Source organism: Leopardus geoffroyi, chromosome C1 (genome assembly GCF_018350155.1).
Source record: "Leopardus geoffroyi isolate Oge1 chromosome C1, O.geoffroyi_Oge1_pat1.0, whole genome shotgun sequence".
NCBI lineage: Eukaryota > Metazoa > Chordata > Mammalia > Carnivora > Felidae > Leopardus > Leopardus geoffroyi.
This window is the reverse complement of record NC_059328.1, coordinates 195,167,748-195,186,114: the sequence shown is the minus strand read 5'-3', so window position 1 is coordinate 195,186,114 and position 18,367 is coordinate 195,167,748. Positions and strand designations below refer to the sequence as shown.

General features: G+C 37.0%; 1 protein-coding gene across 13 annotated transcripts in view; it reads right to left on the bottom strand.

The window, feature by feature from the left end:
- Positions 1-18,367, bottom strand: part of UNC80 (unc-80 homolog, NALCN channel complex subunit) — a 230,098-nt gene that overhangs the window by 204,363 nt on the left and 7,368 nt on the right. For all 13 annotated transcript variants that reach the window (XM_045481069.1, XM_045481072.1, XM_045481063.1 and 10 more), the window contains exons 5-7: positions 10,451-10,574; positions 6,550-6,623; positions 2,752-2,891 (exon numbers count right to left, since the gene is read on the bottom strand). In XM_045481069.1, the coding sequence (XP_045337025.1) occupies positions 2,752-2,891; positions 6,550-6,623; positions 10,451-10,574 (338 nt within the window). The remainder of the gene's footprint in view (positions 1-2,751; positions 2,892-6,549; positions 6,624-10,450; positions 10,575-18,367) is intronic.

The window sequence follows — 18,367 nt, the reverse complement described above, 5'->3', positions numbered from 1 at the left end:
TATGGCCCTTTGTAGCAACGTGGATGGAACTGGAGAGTGTGATACTAAGTGAAATAAGCCATACAGAGAAAGGCAGATACCATATGTTTTTACTCTTATGTGGATCCTGAGAAACTTAACAGAAACCCATGGGGGAGGGGAAGGAAAAAAAAAAAGAGGTTAGAGTGGGAGAGAGCCAAAGCATAAGAGACTCTTAAAAACTGAGAACAAACTGAGGGTTGATGGGGGGTGGGAGGGAGGAGAGGGTGGGTGATGGGTATTGAGGAGGGCACCTTTTGGGATGAGCACTGGGTGTTGTATGGAAACCAATTTGACAATAAATTTCATATATTGATAAAAAAAATAAATAAGTAAAGAAAAAAATTATATGATTTTTAAGTACCCATTATCACTAATGACCTAGTACAGTAAATCCTATGAAAAAATACAATCTCTGCTTACACAACTAATGTTACTGTCACATTCATATTCTCAACCAGCAAAAGATCATTCAACTAGGACACTTTTTTTTTATTTTTTATTTTTTTTTTATTTTTGGGACAGAGAGAGACAGAGCATGAACGGGGGAGGGGCAGAGAGAGAGGGAGACAAAGAATCGAAAGCAGGCTCCAGGCTCTGAGCCATCAGCCCAGAGCCCGACGGGGCTCGAACTCACGGACCGCGAGATCGTGACCTGGCTGAAGTCAGACGCTTAACCGACTGCGCCACCCAGGCGCCCCATCTAGGACACTTTTAAAGTGCCTATTTTAAAGTCCAAAATAAAGACACAAAGATAAACTCTTTGCATATTATTTTTTAAAAGCACAATATAGTAGTATTTGGGTTAAAAAGCAATTCTATTCATATAACTTCATGCTTTCAACAATTCTAAGAAATCTTTAAAAAATGCCATACCCATGTAGCCTGATTCTGGTGCCAGAAGGAGGTAGATCATTTAAAAATTACCAAATGAAAAGGTAAGATAAAACTTAAAGGAAATATCTGTGGATAAGTCCATGGATAAAAGGACTTTCATCCAGAATATATTAAAAAACTCCTACAATTCAATCATAAGGAGATGAACAACCCAGTTAACATGTGGGCAAGAGGGTTGAACAGACATTTCACCACAAAAGATATTCAAATAGCTAATTAGCACCTTCACATAATTAGTCATTAGGGAAAATATGAACTAAAATCACAATCAGATCTCACTTTACACCCACTAGGATGGCTACAGTAAAAGAGACAGTGCAGGGGCGCCTGGGTGGCGCAGTCGGTTGAGCGTCCGACTTCAGCCAGGTCACGATCTCGCGGTCCGTGAGTTCGAGCCCCGCGTCGGGCTCTGGGCTGATGGCTCAGAGCCTGGAGCCTGTTTCCGATTCTGTGTCTCCCTCTCTCTCTGCCCCTCCCCCGTTCATGCTCTGTCTCTCTCTGTACCAAAAATAAATAAAAACGTTGAAAAAAAAATTTAAAAAAAAAAAAAAAAAAAGAGACAGTGCTGCCAAGGATATAGAGAAACAATGATCCCTCATGCGTTTCGGATGGGGACGTAAAATGGTGCAGCCATTTTGGAAAAGAGTTTGTCAGTTTCTTAAAAAATTAAACATAAATTTGCCATACCACCCAGCCATTTTACACATAGGTATCTACTTAGGATACCAGAACTGAAAACATATTCCTGCCCAAAAACTTGTATGTAACTGTTCATAGCAACATTATTCATAATAAACAAAAAGTCAAAACAACCCAAGTATTCATCTACTGGTACATAACTCAAATGTGATATATCCATACCATAGAATACTATTTAGCAGTAAAAAGGAGGGAACAACTTGTACATGCTGTAATGTGGATAAACCTCTACAGTATTATGCTAAGTGAGAGAAGCCAGATGTAGAAGATCATATATGGTATAACTCAATGTATTTGAAAATTCCATTAAATTCAACTATATAGACAGAAGATACATTAAGTGATTATCTGGAGCAGGGCGATCATCTGGGAGAGACTGAAATGGGTATAAGGGATATTTTTGGGTGATAGAAATGTTCCGAAACTGGATTCTGGGAGTAGCTGCACAGTTCTATAAATCTGCTAAAAGTCATTAAATTGTATACTTCAAATAAGTGAATTTTATGGCATGTAAATTACACGTCAAGTTCGAGTGTAGAGATACACAGTCTCAGGGACTCCTGGTAGTTAAGTGTGGTTTCTAGTTGGCATCAAAGCAAACCTCATAAATTCAGTCTTCCACCATTTCAATGGGGAACAGGAAGAAGTGGCTTAATGTTTACCTCAAGGGAAGGCATTTTTAAGCAAATTTACCACACACACAAGCTAAGGAGGGTGGTGTTGTAGCCTTTACAAAGAACAGCCTTTTCAATTCTCTATGCATACTTTAAAAGCATCCATTTTAATACAAGGATCAGATAAAGTATTTTTACACATTAAATTAGCGGATCTTGTCACATCCCTGCAGCATGGTATTTGATAGCATAATTTGAGGTTCTGCATTTAAATATTTAAAATATAATCTAATTCAGACATCTCATTATCAGATGTCTGCCCACTTCCACCCAAGTTTGTTTAAATGAGAATCATTCATAGCACATTTCTGGAATTATTAATCTAATTATACTATGACCAAGAATACACATATCATGCACTGACACTTTCTAAGGAACAGAGACCATGCAAGTAGCTAAATATGTATATCTAACTTTGAGTGACCAGGGAAATATTTTTGTCCCGAACATTGCAGTCATGTACCTGGAATGTGATGGGCCTCTTTCCTGGGAAGTTTGGGAGGACAGGCTTCCATCAAAGGAGTTTCCACGGTGGCAGCCTGAAATGGTGGCCTTGGGAGAGATGGGATCTGACTGGAATGTTTCACAGACCACCTGGAATCCCTTCAGGAGGGGGAGATAGCAGATTAGTTCTTCTTTTTATTTTTTCTTTAGGTATATCCTTTAGAATTAGCTATCATATGACATACATTGTTTTTTAAAATAGAAAATTTTTCTTTGTAACACAGCTAACTACAATGTCATAGACCAAGGGATTTTGCCTTCATTTAAGAGGGAATGGAAACACTTCTAGAGAGCAATGTATACTATTTTAAGCATTCAGGTGAGTACTTTCATATATGTTATTTCATTTTGCCCTTGATTCTTTTCTTTTTAACTTTTATATCCAGTAGCTGCCGGGGAAGAGTTATAAACCAAAAACTCATCAAAGATATGCCAATACTGAGATGAACTGAATAGTACCGTCACTCATTAAAGGAAGATGTGATACATTTTTCCAATTGGATACGATGATCTTTTTTCTGATTTGTTATGCACAAGTTCAGTCATTTTCTTACAGAGTAGTTTGTTTTAATTACATTTAGCTAATAAATGTAACTCTGCTCAGGAAATATGACATTATCTTTCCATAGGTATTACAGATGAAATTCTTCACTCAAGTGTAAAGACCCTCAGCTTATCATAGTACTTTAGTCCTTATAATTTCCATCTTCATATGTAAAATAAGAAAGCACTGTCCAGTAATGATGCATAGAGGGACCAATACGGCTAAAAATTTCATAAAATAAGTCTTCCGAACTAGATCGAAAACTCCCTTAGCATGCGTATGCTATGTGTGCCTCATGTTAGGCAATTTGAGAGATAAAAAGTATTGCATAAACCTGAACCTTGAAATCAAGAACTTATGGTTAAATTTTAAGACAAATGAATATAGATTAGAGTAGCATGTCCAACAGAAATGTAATACAAGCTACAAAACATGAGACACACACCTAAGATTAGAAATATTGGAAAATGAAATAGGTGAGATTAATTTTAACAATATATTCTGTGTAACCCCAAATTATCACTTCAACATGTAATTGCTATAAAAATTATCATCAAGATGTTTACATTTTTTCCCTCCTAAGTTGTCAAAGTTCAGTTGTACATTTGATACTTACAATACATCTCAGTTCAGACCAGCCTTATTTCTTTTTTTTTTTAATGTTTATTTATTTCTGAGAGAGAGAGAGCGAGCACGAGTGCATGAGTGGGGAGGGGCAGAGAGAGAGGGAGACTCAGAATCTGAAGTAGGCTCCAGGCTCTGAGTTGTCAGCACAGAGCCCAATCCGGGGCTCGAACCCGCCAACTGTGAGATCATGACCTGAGATGAAGTCTGACTCTTAACCGACTGAGCCACCCAGGTGCCCCCAGACTAGCCTTATTTCAAGTATTCAGTAGCCACATGGGCCTAGTGGCTACCATATTGGGCAGTGCAGATTTAGAATAATTAGACGGGAGTTCATGGGGGAGTTGAAATCTTAATTGGTACTTAAAAGAAAGATAAAATGTAGACAGGCAATGAGGAAGAAAGATAACATTCCACTTAGGGGAAACAATCTGAGCAAAGACCCAGAGGCTAAAGAAGCATGCTCTGTATATTGGAAGCAGGGCTTAAATAACCGAAGGTGTAAACAAAGTCACTTAAGAAAAATGCTGCCAGGTGGTAGAAGGCACGGAGAAGCAGGGAGAGGAGTTTGGTCTTGAAGTGACAGAAAAAAAAAAATCCACTAGAGGTTTCTAGGGAACAAGGATATAAAGAAAGAAAGAATGGCACCTTGCATATAATAAGCCTCTGTGGAATAAGTTAATAAATAAATGATGCATTAGGAAGGTTAGTCAGGCATTATTAAGTGGTATTTATGTGAAGCAGGAGAGGCTAAAGGTAGAAAAATCCAATTAGGTGGTTCCAGCTGCAATCTAGTTTTGAGGACCTGGATTTAGAGGGCAGTGGCGGGCGTAGAGAATAAAGAGCACATCTGAGCCACGTTACAAGATAAAACGACATGACTCAGCAAGAAATCAAATTGAGAGGACTAAAAGGAGTACAAAACAGGAGATATATTTTGTTGTATCTAAGATGTCAGCAGTTATAAGATACACCATTTTTTTATGTGCAATTAAGAAGGAAAAAAAAACTCCGTTAGCTAAACTAGGACACTTTCCAGTGAGGACTTTCTCTAATATACTTATTACAAGCACTATCTTAGACTTATTTAGGTGTAGCTTTTGATTATACATCCATTCTGTGTATATGTAAAAAGGAAGATATAAGTGAAATAAATTGATGTAGGTATTCTTGAAATTTCTAAGTTTCAACTCAAGGGGGAGAGGGGAAAATGCGTGATGGGCATTGCAGAGGGCACTTGTTGGGATGAGCAGTGGGTGTCGTATGTAAGTGATGAACCACAGGAATCTACCCCCAAAACCAAAAGCACACTGTACACACTTTGTTGTTATCTAACTTGACAATAGATTATATTAAACATTTTTTTAATTAAAAAATTTAAAAAATTCCACTCAGAGTTTTTGATATATGTCTTTCTATAGAGTAACTTCCTCTGTGTCAAAAATGTTAGTTCTTAAACAAGTGCTCCACTATTCCCTCTGACATATTTTTCTAAGCCACTAATCCCAATTCTACAAATTTAAATGCCAGAAATGACAAATTCATGCTGTACAACCATATTAGTACCATTACCAGGCAGGGAGATTTTAAGAAGTGAATAATCATCAAACACATCTGATTTCAAGTATGTTAAAAGTAAAAAAAAAAAAAATGTGTATATATATATATTAGAATAGATAAAATAGAGGATATAAATCACAGTGTCTATATTTAGCAATAGTTCAGTAAACATTAGCTATAATAGGAGTCCAAAATTTCCAGTTTTGAGGCTAAAAAGGATGATGACACTGCTGACAGCAATGCATCAGTTAGAAAGAGGATCCAATGTTCATGGAAAGCAGCAAATTGTATCTTGCACATGTTGGACTGGAAATGAAGACAGGTCATCTAAAACCACACTAAGCTAATGGCAGTAGTCATAGCTATGTGGCTTCAAACCACCCTGGCCTTCATTTCTTTCTTTTCCAAACCAAAGAATGCTTGAAAATTTTTCACTGAATTATAGTCTTTTTTTATTACATATATTCTGTTTTTATGTGGATTCGTCTTGATTTTTCATGAAACTTTATATTACTTAAGGGATAGGACTATACATTATGCCTCCTTTCTACTTTCTCCCTCCTCCCCACCTGCTGCAGCATTATCTTACCTATATTACGATTGCCCAAAAAATATTAGAAGATTTTGATACTTTATGTGGGATGAATAATGATAACTAACATTTATTGAATGTCACATGCTAGCCATTGAGACAAAGCACTACTAATTACACTTTAACCATTGAGATAGAACACCACTGATTATTCACTAGGCATGGAGATAAAGCACTGCTGATTACACTTGCCACAAAGATAAAGTACCAGTCATGCATTGTCTTGTTTCAGCCTTCCCACACTGGGAAAGTGCATAAAATTATTTTCCATACCTGACAGATAGTAAAGTTGAGACTTCTTAAAGTTTTATATTCAGGAGTAGGAGCTTGATCTGAAACCAACTAGTATTATTCTAGAACTCGTGTCTTATCTTTCGCACTACACCACATCCAGGGAATGACCACCTCATTTCTTCCTAGGATCACAATAAACTTACCTCTTGATGGCTTGTGTCTTGATTTGGTGATTCACAGGTTTGACTTTGACTGTTGATAGGAGAGCTTCTCTTAGCTGCAAAGATGGAAGAAATATCATCACAAATTTTATAAGATTACAATATGCTCCTTTTATTCAATAATTTTTCAAAAAATAATTTTTACATATCATTGTCATTCTGAAAGAAGATATTTAGTAGCATATATTATAAAAGAAATCAAATAACCAATTAAAAAATCTTAGCATTGCTAGGTTATCATAACAATATAGATTTCTTCATCTATTCACTCTGACTCAAAAGGCTATTGGTGCTAAAAAGTTGGCAATACTAAATTTAACAATGGTTAACATCTATACGGTACCAAATATCTGCCACATTCTTTTTAAGTCACTTTACAGGGGTGACTGGGGGGATCAGTCAGTTAAGCATCCAACTCTTGATTTCGGCTCAGATCATAACCTCATAGTTTGTGAGGTTGAGCCCCGCACTGGGCTCTGTGCTGATGGTACAGAACCTGCTTGGGATTCTCTCTCTCCCTCTCTCTCTGCCCCTCCCTGCTCTCTTTCTCTTTTATTTTTTTAAAAACTAAAGAACTTTACATATACAGTGCTCCTCTCTTATCTGCAGGGGGTCTTTTCCAAGTGGATGCCTGAAACTGCAGATACTACTGAACCCTACATATACTGGTTTTTCCTATACATGCATACCTATGATGAAGTTTAATTTATAAATTACACAGAGTAAGAGATTAACAACAATCACTAACAATAAAATAGAACAATTCTAACAATATACTGTCATAAAAGTTATGTAAATGTGGTCTCTTTCTCTTTTAAAGTACTTTATTGTACCATATTCACCCTTCTTATGATGATGTAAAATGCCTACGTGAGGAGATGAAGTGAGGTGAATGATGTAGCCATTGTGACATAGTGTTAGGCTACTACTGACCTTCTGACAGTTTGTCAGGAGGAACGAATCATCTGTTTTTGGACCATGGGTAATTGAGACTGCAGAAAGTAAAACCACAGATAAGGGGGGAACTACTGTCTCAACTCATTTAACCTTTACAATAACCCAATAATAACATATGGTAAATTATTAGATTCATTTTACAGATAAAGACACTAAGGCACAAGAAGTTTAACTTGCCCAAGATCATCTGGCCTTTACATGAAGTTTCCAGCCTAGGCTGTCTGGCTCCAGGCTGTGCTTTTATGAACACCTTAAGCTTCCCTTACGGCAAAAGTCAAATCAGTTACATTTTTCCTGAGGATTGGGAACAGTAGGAAGTGACGATGGCCATGCTGTATTGGAATTGTGAATAAAACAGATGCCAAGAAAATGATTTACCAAGGTCACAAAACAAGAGACCTAGGGAGTGTCATCCACCCACGTGCCGTTGCTTTTTCTTCTGGCCACGTGTCTGAGCTGGGTTTAATCTCACCTCAGATGCTGGGCACCATTTCACATCCACGGGCATCAGGCAGAGGGGAAAAGAACCCACTTTGAATATCATCCCAAGGCAAAAGGATGTTGGAGTGAACAGCCCCAGTGATTCATGAGGGACACTGTTTCCTAACAGTTTTTAATACATCTGTTAAATGATAGTTTATGTATTAATGAGAGAGAGAGAGTGACCTAAATGTAAAGTGACCTCTTAATTCATAAGGAAAGTGATAGGACTTAACAAATACGAAAAAAATCCTTAATCAGCATAATGATATGGCTTTTTCAGTAACAGTTTTGTTTTACTGTAGCATATTTTATTTTCCTTTGTCTTATTTCTATTGTTTTCAGTTTTTTAATATTGTACATCTGTCTTCACTCTCAGATTGTTTTAATTTTGTGAAATTAACCTCATGCTATCCAGAGAATCTAAGTAGATCACTTCTGGCTATGACATCTTTAGGTCCTTGCTATTTGAATGTTATGACAGACTGTTACTCTTGAATTTATAATTTATTTGACTAGTTAATGTATTGTTCACATATTAATTCTGGAATTAGTCTACTTTCACTATATGAAAAATTGTATCTTTTGTGTGAATTACTATAAGCAAACATGATTTGTCACTATAAGCATGTTACCATCTTTTGTTCAGAAAATCCTTTAACATACTATGTACCTCGCAAAGGTATGTTACTTGATAGGGGGAAAGTATGTAAAAACTTGTTTATGGCTTCCTTCCCCTTACAAAGCTTTTTTACATGTGTAATATTCCATTGCCTGTAGAAAAACCTTGGAAGTAAGCAAATGACGTATATATATCATGCCTGTATATATTTACCACACAATTTATCTCTTTCTAAATGTTATTATTGATGCCAAAATTTTGGTTGGGAATAGAAGGATTGAATTTATAAAGCACTCACTATAAAATGGGTACTTTATGTGGATTCTTATTTACTCCACACTATGAGGCCATATAAGGTGGTATTATTATCTCCATTTTAAAGAACTAGAAACACTCAGAGAGGTTAGGTTACATACATAGTAAGTGATACATCTGGAGTGAAGCCTGAGCTTTCCAGGCACTTTTCAAGCTATCATTTATTACTCTTTCTACAATTCACCAATAAAATTATTTCATTAGACAATTCCTGTAGTGAAATGCTTTGATAGCAAATAAGCACTAAGGTAAGATTGTTAAGGATCTATGACTCTGTCTACTATAATGATTATGAAGATATAATAATAATAATAATAATAATAATAATAATAATAATAGCTTATTTACTTACTATGTGCCTGGCACTCTTCTAAGCAATTTTATATATAATTAATTCACTTATTCTTCATAACAACCCTGAATGTTGTAGCAACATTGTATTTTAACTCTTGTTTTACACATGAGGAAACTGAAATATAAGAAGTTTAAATGACTTACCCAAAGCCACACAACTCAGTAGCATGTGCCCCTGGTTTAGAGTTTCTCATCATATGTAAATGAGCCCTGTGCCCAGGGCATTTACATAATAACTTTCTAGAGAAATTTTCTTCCTCTTGGTTTTCTTCCTTTCTTTCTTTCTTTCTTGCTTTCTTTCTTTCTTTCTTTCTTTCTTTTTTCCCTTTCTTAGAATTTAAACCCAAGTTAGTTAACATATAGTGTAATAATAATTTCAGGAATAGAATGAAGTGACTCATCACTTACATATAATACCCAGTGCTCATCCCAACAAGTGTCCCCCTTAACGCCCTTCACTCCTTTACCCCATCCCCTCACCCAACACCCCAACAGCAACCCTCAGTTTGTTCTCTGTATTTAAGAGTTTCTTATGGTTTATCTCCTTCTCTGTTTTTATATTAGTTTTGCTTTCCTTCCCTTATGTTCATCTGTTTTGTATCTTAAATTCCAGATATGAGTGAAATCCTATGATATTTGACTTTCTCTGACTGACTTATTTCACTTAGCATAATACACTCTAGTTCCATCTACATTGCTGCAAATGGCAAGATTTCATTCTTTTTGATCGCCAAATAATATTCCATTACACACACACACACACACACACACACACACACACACACACACACCACATCTTTTTTATCCGTTCATCAGTTGATAGACATTTGGGCTCTTTTGTTTTGTTTTGTTTTATGTTTATTTATTTATTTTGAGAGAGAGGGAGAGAAGTGGGGAAGGGCAGACAGAGAGTGAAAGAGGGAATCAATCCTAAGCAGGCTCCATGCTGTCAGCCCAGAGCCTGATGCAGGGCTCAAACTCATGAACAGTGAGATCATTGCCTCAGCCAAAATCTAGAGTCAGTTGCTTAGCGGACTGAGCCATCCAGGTACCTCATTCCTCTTGGTTCCTTAAGGGCAAATCATTTCATCACCCTTACTCCTGCATATGAGGGAGTCTGCTAAGACCATCCCACTGGGCATCCAAGTTACGAACCTGTAATGATGTTCCTGATGGGTTTCACCAGTGCTGTGAAGCCAGAGACTTCGGGCTGTCTGTGCTCCCACATGGGCTGCCATATAACAAGCCCGCTGGCCAGTCGGAACGTAAGGTCTGATTCCTGGGGAAAGAGAAGATCTATGTCCAATAACTGGCTTGTAAGACCTGGTTGAAAGGACCAGTCATTGCAATGATTAATATCGTTCACAAGATTATTGTCAAGGTACGCTGGGTTGATCTTCTAGACCTTCTTTCATCACTCAGATGAGTATTTCTAGGGTAAACCAATAGCCCTGTTATCATCACAATTACTATGGAAACCACAGTGGTGTGCTTTTGGCAAAATTAATAATTAAAATGCAGCTTTGGGCAAAGCATGAAACACAATTACTGTTTTGTGTTAGCAGTGATCAAGGCCTGTGTATTTTAAGAGTCTCGGCAGATCTCTTGTGGTTATCGTTGTTATTCCTCTTAAGTATTTAATTGTCCTTCTCTTTCCCTCTTAAATCAATATTCTCAGATATTGGCTATTTTGACTTGTTAATTCTCCAATCCATCTCTTGTTTTTGCATTTCATATAATGAGGAACATATATTTAGACCCTTCTAGTATATTGTTTTGTTATGTTGTTTCTCAACAATCTTTAATCCCTTGAGGGCAGGGATCTATCAGATATCCTCCCTCTTCCATAGCACCCGGCATCATCACAGTACTTAATACAGTATTAGAAACTAGGTGCACAATAGGAGCTCAGTAAGTACTTGCTGGGTTGCACAGACCTTACAACTCATACTCATTCAATCTATCTACAACTTAAGCTCTCTTCCAGGGAGCACATTTTCTGCTTCATCGTTACATCATTTAAAATGCAATCTCATATTACGTAAATAAAAATATATTACATTCTGAGATTACATTTTAAACAACTCAGCCACTGACTGGAATTAAAATAAAAACTTTAAAAAAATAAATTAACAACCCAGTCTCTCAAAAAAACATAGAGATGGAATCAGAGAATGTTATCACAGATTAATGAACACAACCAAGACCTAGAGATTCACTTAGGGCAGTGATTTGCAACCCTAGCTTGCATATTATAATCACCTAGGCAGCTTTGGAGGCCCAGGTGTCACTTCCTCCCCTGCCCAGACCATTTAAATTAGAATCACTCAGTTCTTGGCTGACTTTCATGTGTAGCCATGGTTGAAGACCAATGATCTAGAAGGATAAGATGTAGGAAGAAATTGTAAAAAATAAATAAATAAATAAATAAATAAATAAATAAATAAATAAAATAAAATAAAATAAAAGGAAAGTGATCCTGAAAATGGTGAATCACCGTGGCTCAGTGTCAAAGGAAACTTCAGCTAGAAAGGTTGATGAAATCCACACATTGATACAGAAAGGCCTCTTCTGTAAGCTATAGACTAGGATCCTGGCACTACAGCAGTGCCCACAATGGGAAAACATCTAGAACTCCCTATAGAGGTATTAGGAAAAGCATGTAAAGCACTTGGCCAAATTCAGTCAACATTCATTCTACAAATATTTGTAGACCACCTACTGCATACCTGCTACTATTCTAAGTTCTGGGCTAGAACAGTGAACAATGCATATAAAAATTCCTGCTCTCCTGGTGCAAAAGAGAAGAAAAGCAGGCAAAGGGATGTGTCAGGCAAGGTGTTGATATTTTAGACAGCATGGCCAGGAAAGCCCTTATTGTGAAAGCGGCTTTAAGTAAAAGGATCTGAATGGAATGAAGGAACTGCCAAGTAGATAATTTCAGAAAAAAACATTCCATGAGAAGGAATCAGTAAGTACAAAGGTCCTAAATATGCCTCGTGTGTTGAGAAACAGCCAGGAGACTCTGTGTCTAGAGTCAGGTAAATGGCAGAAGAGTAGAAGAAAAAGAAAATAAGGTCAAAGAAGTCATTGAGTTCCAAATAATACAGGGCCTGATAGGTCATACTAAGAGCTTCAGCAGTTACTAAGATGGGGAACCACTGGAGGGTTCTCAGTAGTGGTATGACATTACTGGATGTACGTTTGATACGATTACTGAGGCTATTAAGAATAGTTTGAGAAAGGGTAAGGGTGGGAAGAGAGTCTGTTTAGGAAGGGTAGAAGATGATTAGAGGAGGGTGTTGGTAGAGGGCAAAATGAGAATGGTAGATTCTGGATCCATTTTGAAAATATAGTCTACAGAACTGACTGGAAGTGGAAGGTGAGAGAAAGAGGTGTCAAAGATTTTTGGGTTTGACAAAGATAGGCAAGATGAAGAAATAGCAGGTTGGGGGATATCAGGAGCCTAGTTTCAGACATGCTAAATTTGAGATACCTGTTAGACATTCAACTAGAGATACTGAATAAGCAGCTTGACAGGCGGGTCTGAAGTTAAGGGAACCTAGTATTACGTGTGTGTTAGATCCAGCAACCAGGGGATTAAATGTGAGCAAAGCTTGTCTGATTTGTCTCCAGAAATGCAGGAAGTCAAATCTCAATTGACCTGGTTTTTATACCTTTGGAACTCCATCCTTTTCCATGTTCCTCATAAGTAATCTTGGCACAAATAAAACTCTAGTGGACACTACATCAGAAGGTAAGTCCTCTTATACTGAAACACTGGCCTTTAACATTGTCTCAATTGATTCACTCACTGATAGTTACTGTCATTATTTTATCTGATATATTTCCAACTAGATTGTATATTTATGGAGACACATTGAGATTTCCTTCTGTACATTTCTCCTTGAGCATCAATACATACTTGTTGATTAATGGAGCATAGTTTACATTCCAAAAATAGCACCAATTAAATCTAATCAGCCTTCAGACTTGAACACTTGCAAAATGTATGGCCTCCTCTTATGTTGCTATGTTCCTTTGTAAGTCCTTTTAAATTGGCTGAATGCATAAATTCTGGGACTCTAATTTTTCTTCTGGAGTCCCCATTAGTGGGTCATCTAATGCTATGAATGCACATATGGTCAGAAAGTTGATAGCTGGAAAAGACAGTATCATTCAAACAGCTGTGGGCATGTAGTCTAGTAAGGTCCTTAGAAAAACCAGAAGACATAGACACTGGCAGAGTCAATATCCCCACATTTCAGATGCATTTCTTACTTTCACTGAAAGCCTGTTCCATGATAGCATGAAACTATTCTAAGTATGCTTGCTAGTAGTTTAGAGAAATCGAATTGAAAAATTATTCTTATCTTAAATTTCATTTTAAAGTTGTTTACTTCACACATACAGATTTTATAAAAACCTCCTTGAGGGCTGGGATTTTGTTTTATCCACTGATGAATAAAGCACTCTTAAGAGTGCCTATCATAGAGTAGGCACTCAACAAATATTTATTGGAGGCATAATTGAATATGATCAGATCATGACATCCCATTTAAATTCCTTAGTTGTAATAAATACTCAGCATTTTTCACTAATAAAATTAAATCTAGCTGAAAATAACATATTTGACAGCATTTTTAGGTTATTGGTTTCATGTAATATATTTGAGGCAGTTATAAATTAAAATCACAGAATCAATGTACAGAAATCTGTTGCATTTCTATATACTGGTAACGAAGCAACAGAAACATAAGTTAAGATAATAATCTCATTTACAATTGCCCTCCAAATAATAAAGTATCTAGGAATAAACTTAAGCAAAGAAGTGAAAATCTTGTACCCTGAAAACTATAAAACACTGATGAAAGAAAATGAAGATGATACCAAAAAATGGAAAGACATTCCATGCTTACAGATTGGAAGAATAAATATTGTTAAAATGTCTATATTACCCAAAGCAATCTACACATTTAATGCAATCTCTGCAAAATATCAATAGCATTTTTCACAGAACTGGAACAAACAAAATTGGTCCTAAAATTTGTATGGGACCACAGAAGACACTGAATAGCCAAAGCAACCTTGAAAAGATTGAAAAAGAAAAAGAAAAAAACAAAACTGGAGGCATCGCAATTCCAGGCTTCAAGTTATACTACAAAGCTGTAGCATTCAAACTGGCACAAAAATAGAGACACAGATCAATGGAACAGTATAGAAAACCCAGAAAGAAACCCACAACTATATGGTCAATTAATCTTTGACAAAGGAGGAAAGAATATGCAATGAGAATAAGACAGTCTCTTCAACAAATGGCATTGGGAAAACTAGAGAGCTACATGCAAAGGAATGAAACTGGACCACTTTCTTACATATACACAAAAATAAACCCAAAATGGATTAATGACCAAACTGGATTAAGGATCTGAAACATTAAAAGTCCTAGAAGAGAGCACAAGCAGCAATTTCTCTGACATCAGGCATAGCAACATTTTTCTAGATATGTCTCCTGAGGCAAGAGAAATAAAAGCAAAAACAAACTATTGGGACTACATCAAAATAAAAAGCTTCTACACAGTGAAGGAAACAACCAACAAACTAAAAGGCCACCTACTGAATGGGAGAAGATATTTGCAAATAACATATCCAATAAAGGGTTAGTATCCAAAATATATAAAGAACTTATTAAACTCAACACCCATAAAATAAGCAATCTAATTAAAAAGTAGGCAGAAGACATAAACAGACATTTCTCCAAAGACATCCAGATGGTCAACAGACACATGAAAAGATGCTCAACATCACTAATCATCAGGGAAATGCATATCAAACCTACAGTGAGATGTCACTTCACACTTGCCAGAATGGTTAAAATAAAAAGCACAAGAAATAAGTGTTGGAGAGGATGTGGATGAAAAGGAACCTTCTTACACTATTGGTAAATATGCAAACTGGTGCAGCTGCTGTGGAAAACGTATGGAGGTTGCTTAAAAAGTTAAAAATAGAACTACCCTATGACCCAGTAATTGTACTACTGGGTATTTACCCAAAAAATACAAAATACTAATTCAAAGGGATACATGCACCCCTATATTTTTGCAGAATTATTTACAAATTTACAATAGCCAGGTTATGGAAGCAGCCCAAGTATCCATCAATAGATGAAGGGATAAAGAAGATGTGATATATACAGTGGAATATTATTCAGCCATTAAAAAGGATAAAATCTTACCATGTGCTATGACATGGATGGAGCCAAAGAATATAACGCTAAGTGAAATAAGTGAGAGAAAGACAAATTCCCTATGATTTCACACGTATGTGGAATTTAAGAAACAAAACAAATGAGCAAAGGAAAAAAAAAAAAAAGAGAGAGAGAGATAAACCAAGAAACCGACTCTTAACTGTAGAGAACAAACTGATGGTTACCAGAGGGAAGGTGGGTGGGGGAAGAGGTGAAATAGATGATGGGGATTAAGGAGTGCACTTGTTGTGATGAGTATTGAGTGATGTATGGAATTGTTGAATCACTATATTGTATACCCGAAACCCATGTAACAGTGTATATTAACCATACTAGAATTAAATAAAAACTTAATTAAAATAATAGAAAAATGTGCATTGAGTTGATTATACACTGTCTTACAAAAGGATGAGCCATCTATATTAGATTTATTTGCTAATTAATGAATTAATGCACTCAATAAATATTGATTAGATACCTACAAAATTGCGATACTATGTTAGCTATTCAGAGTACAGTGATAACTCCTCACCCTCAAACCATTGAGAATCTAATGGGAGAGATTGACACATAAAGAAATAATGATAATAAATTAAAAATAACAATAAAAATCTGTGTAGAATATTATAATGATAGAGGAAGAGAGGGATGGATCTTAAATGAAATTGTGAAGGATATGTAGGAGTTTTCTAGGCAGAAGAGAAGGGCATGAGAACATTCTAGGGTGTAGGACCAGGATGAGAATAGGCCTGGAAAAAAAGCATGTTATGTTCTTGGGGAGACTCCAAACAGTTGGAGCTCATAGACAGAAGTATACAGGCAGGTCACGAAGGGCCCAGTTACCAGATTAAAGAGCTGGAGTTTCACTGGCTGTAGGATAAGAAATTAACAAATTATTTTAAGCATGTCGGTGACTTGGTCAGATCTACATAGATTGCTTTAGTGTTGAAGTTGGATTTTATGAGACAAGCCAGAAAACTGTGAATCCAGTTAGAAAGTGACCTCAATTGGATTTCAGCCTCCTCCACTTCCTGCAGCACCATGTCCTATAAAAGCCTTAACCTACAACACTGTCTGTATAAGTGCTGACTGGCTACTTGAGGGAGTAAAGTCAAGAAAAGGACTGACACATGGGGCAGCACACAGGGGTTGGGGACTACAACTTTGTAGAAACACCAGTCTGGATGGTTGTGTGGTTTTCCCCCAGAGGAGCATGCGGGTATCTGGGGGCAGGGATAGAAAAAGTGAACTTTAGTCATGACCTGGGGTTGGAATTTTGAAGGGCAAATGCAAAGGAAGGATAGGGAAAAGGGACATTAATGGTGCTGGTGAGGAGCAGTTCACATGGGTGCACAATGGCTAGGAAAGTAGGGACAGACAGGGTCTGATAACCAGCAGGGAAATGAAAGACCTAACGTAGTGATTTTCAATCAGGGGCAATTCTCACCCCCTGAGCACCCACTGGGGACATTTGGCAATGTAAGGAGTCATTTGTGGCTGCCGCAACTCAGAGGGAGGAAGTGCCATTGGCATCTGGTGACTAGGGGCCAGAAATGTTACTGATATCCTACACTGCACAGGATGATGTCCTACAAGAAAGAATTACCTGGAACCAAATGCTAACAATGCCAAGGCTGGGAAACCCTGATCCAGGGCCTGTACATTTCCTAAATATGTTTTAAAAAGCAAACACCTCACTCAGAAGGAAAAGGCCTTATGGAGAATTTATTGACTTATTAATATTTTTTATTCCCTATAGCATCTGGAATAATATTTCCTTCATAGCAATAATAAAATGATGAAATAATAATATGCTAGTAATGACAGCTAATAATAATTGTTTATTACGATTTAATCACTGTACAGTGTTTCATATGCCTCATCTTATTCCCTTATAAATGCTCCAATTACTTTCTTATAAATACCCCAGGCCATAAGTAAAACTTGAGGGTTTTGAGTCAGAAACTATTTGGAAGTCTCCCCTGAAAGAGGATCTGGCTCCCTTCCTACTAATAATACAAAATACTAATGGCAAGAAAATGCCGAGCACTAAAAGCAACCAACCATGTGTTAATGCCTTTTCGTGTGTAATGTGGAGCACTGTCGTAGGTTTAATCACGAGGCCCCATAAAACTATTCTTACTCGGGAAAACGGAGGCTTCAAGAAGCCGATTGCTCAAAGTCGTACAGTAGGAAGCAACAAGCACTGGATTGAAATGCAGGCTTGGACTTGGACTCTCAGCCTTGTCTTCAGATAACATCACAGCCACTCCTGTCACTTCTACACTTGCACATTTTTTAGTCCAGGGGCTACTTCTCCACAGATAGTCACCGCTATGGGCTATCAGTTTTTCAAGAAGCCTTCTTTCCTGTCTTCTCCATTTGAAGGACTATGTACCTACATATAATTGCTACTCTTGGCACCTGGATCAGCTTCTGATAATAAGTTGGGTCTACTCAGTGAGTCAGTTGTTAAATATTTATTGGGTACCTCATTTTTAGACACTGGAAATACAGTGTGACCTGGATGGGCAGTGTCCCTTTGCTCAAGAACTCTGTTCTAGGAGGGTGATGGGCAAGAAACATGAAAACAACCACAGAAAATAATTTCAGGTACTGATAAGTACTAAGAGGGCAAAACAAGTACAGTCATGTGCTAATGACACTAAGGTAGCCAGGAAAATTCTTTTTGAAGTGATGACATGTGAGTTGTGAGTGAATTGATAAGAAGGTCACGGCCATATGAAAATTTAGGGGATGAGGGGGAGGGTAAATGTTTCCAACAGAAGGAAAAACCAGTGCCGGACTTGAAAGGAAGAATGAGT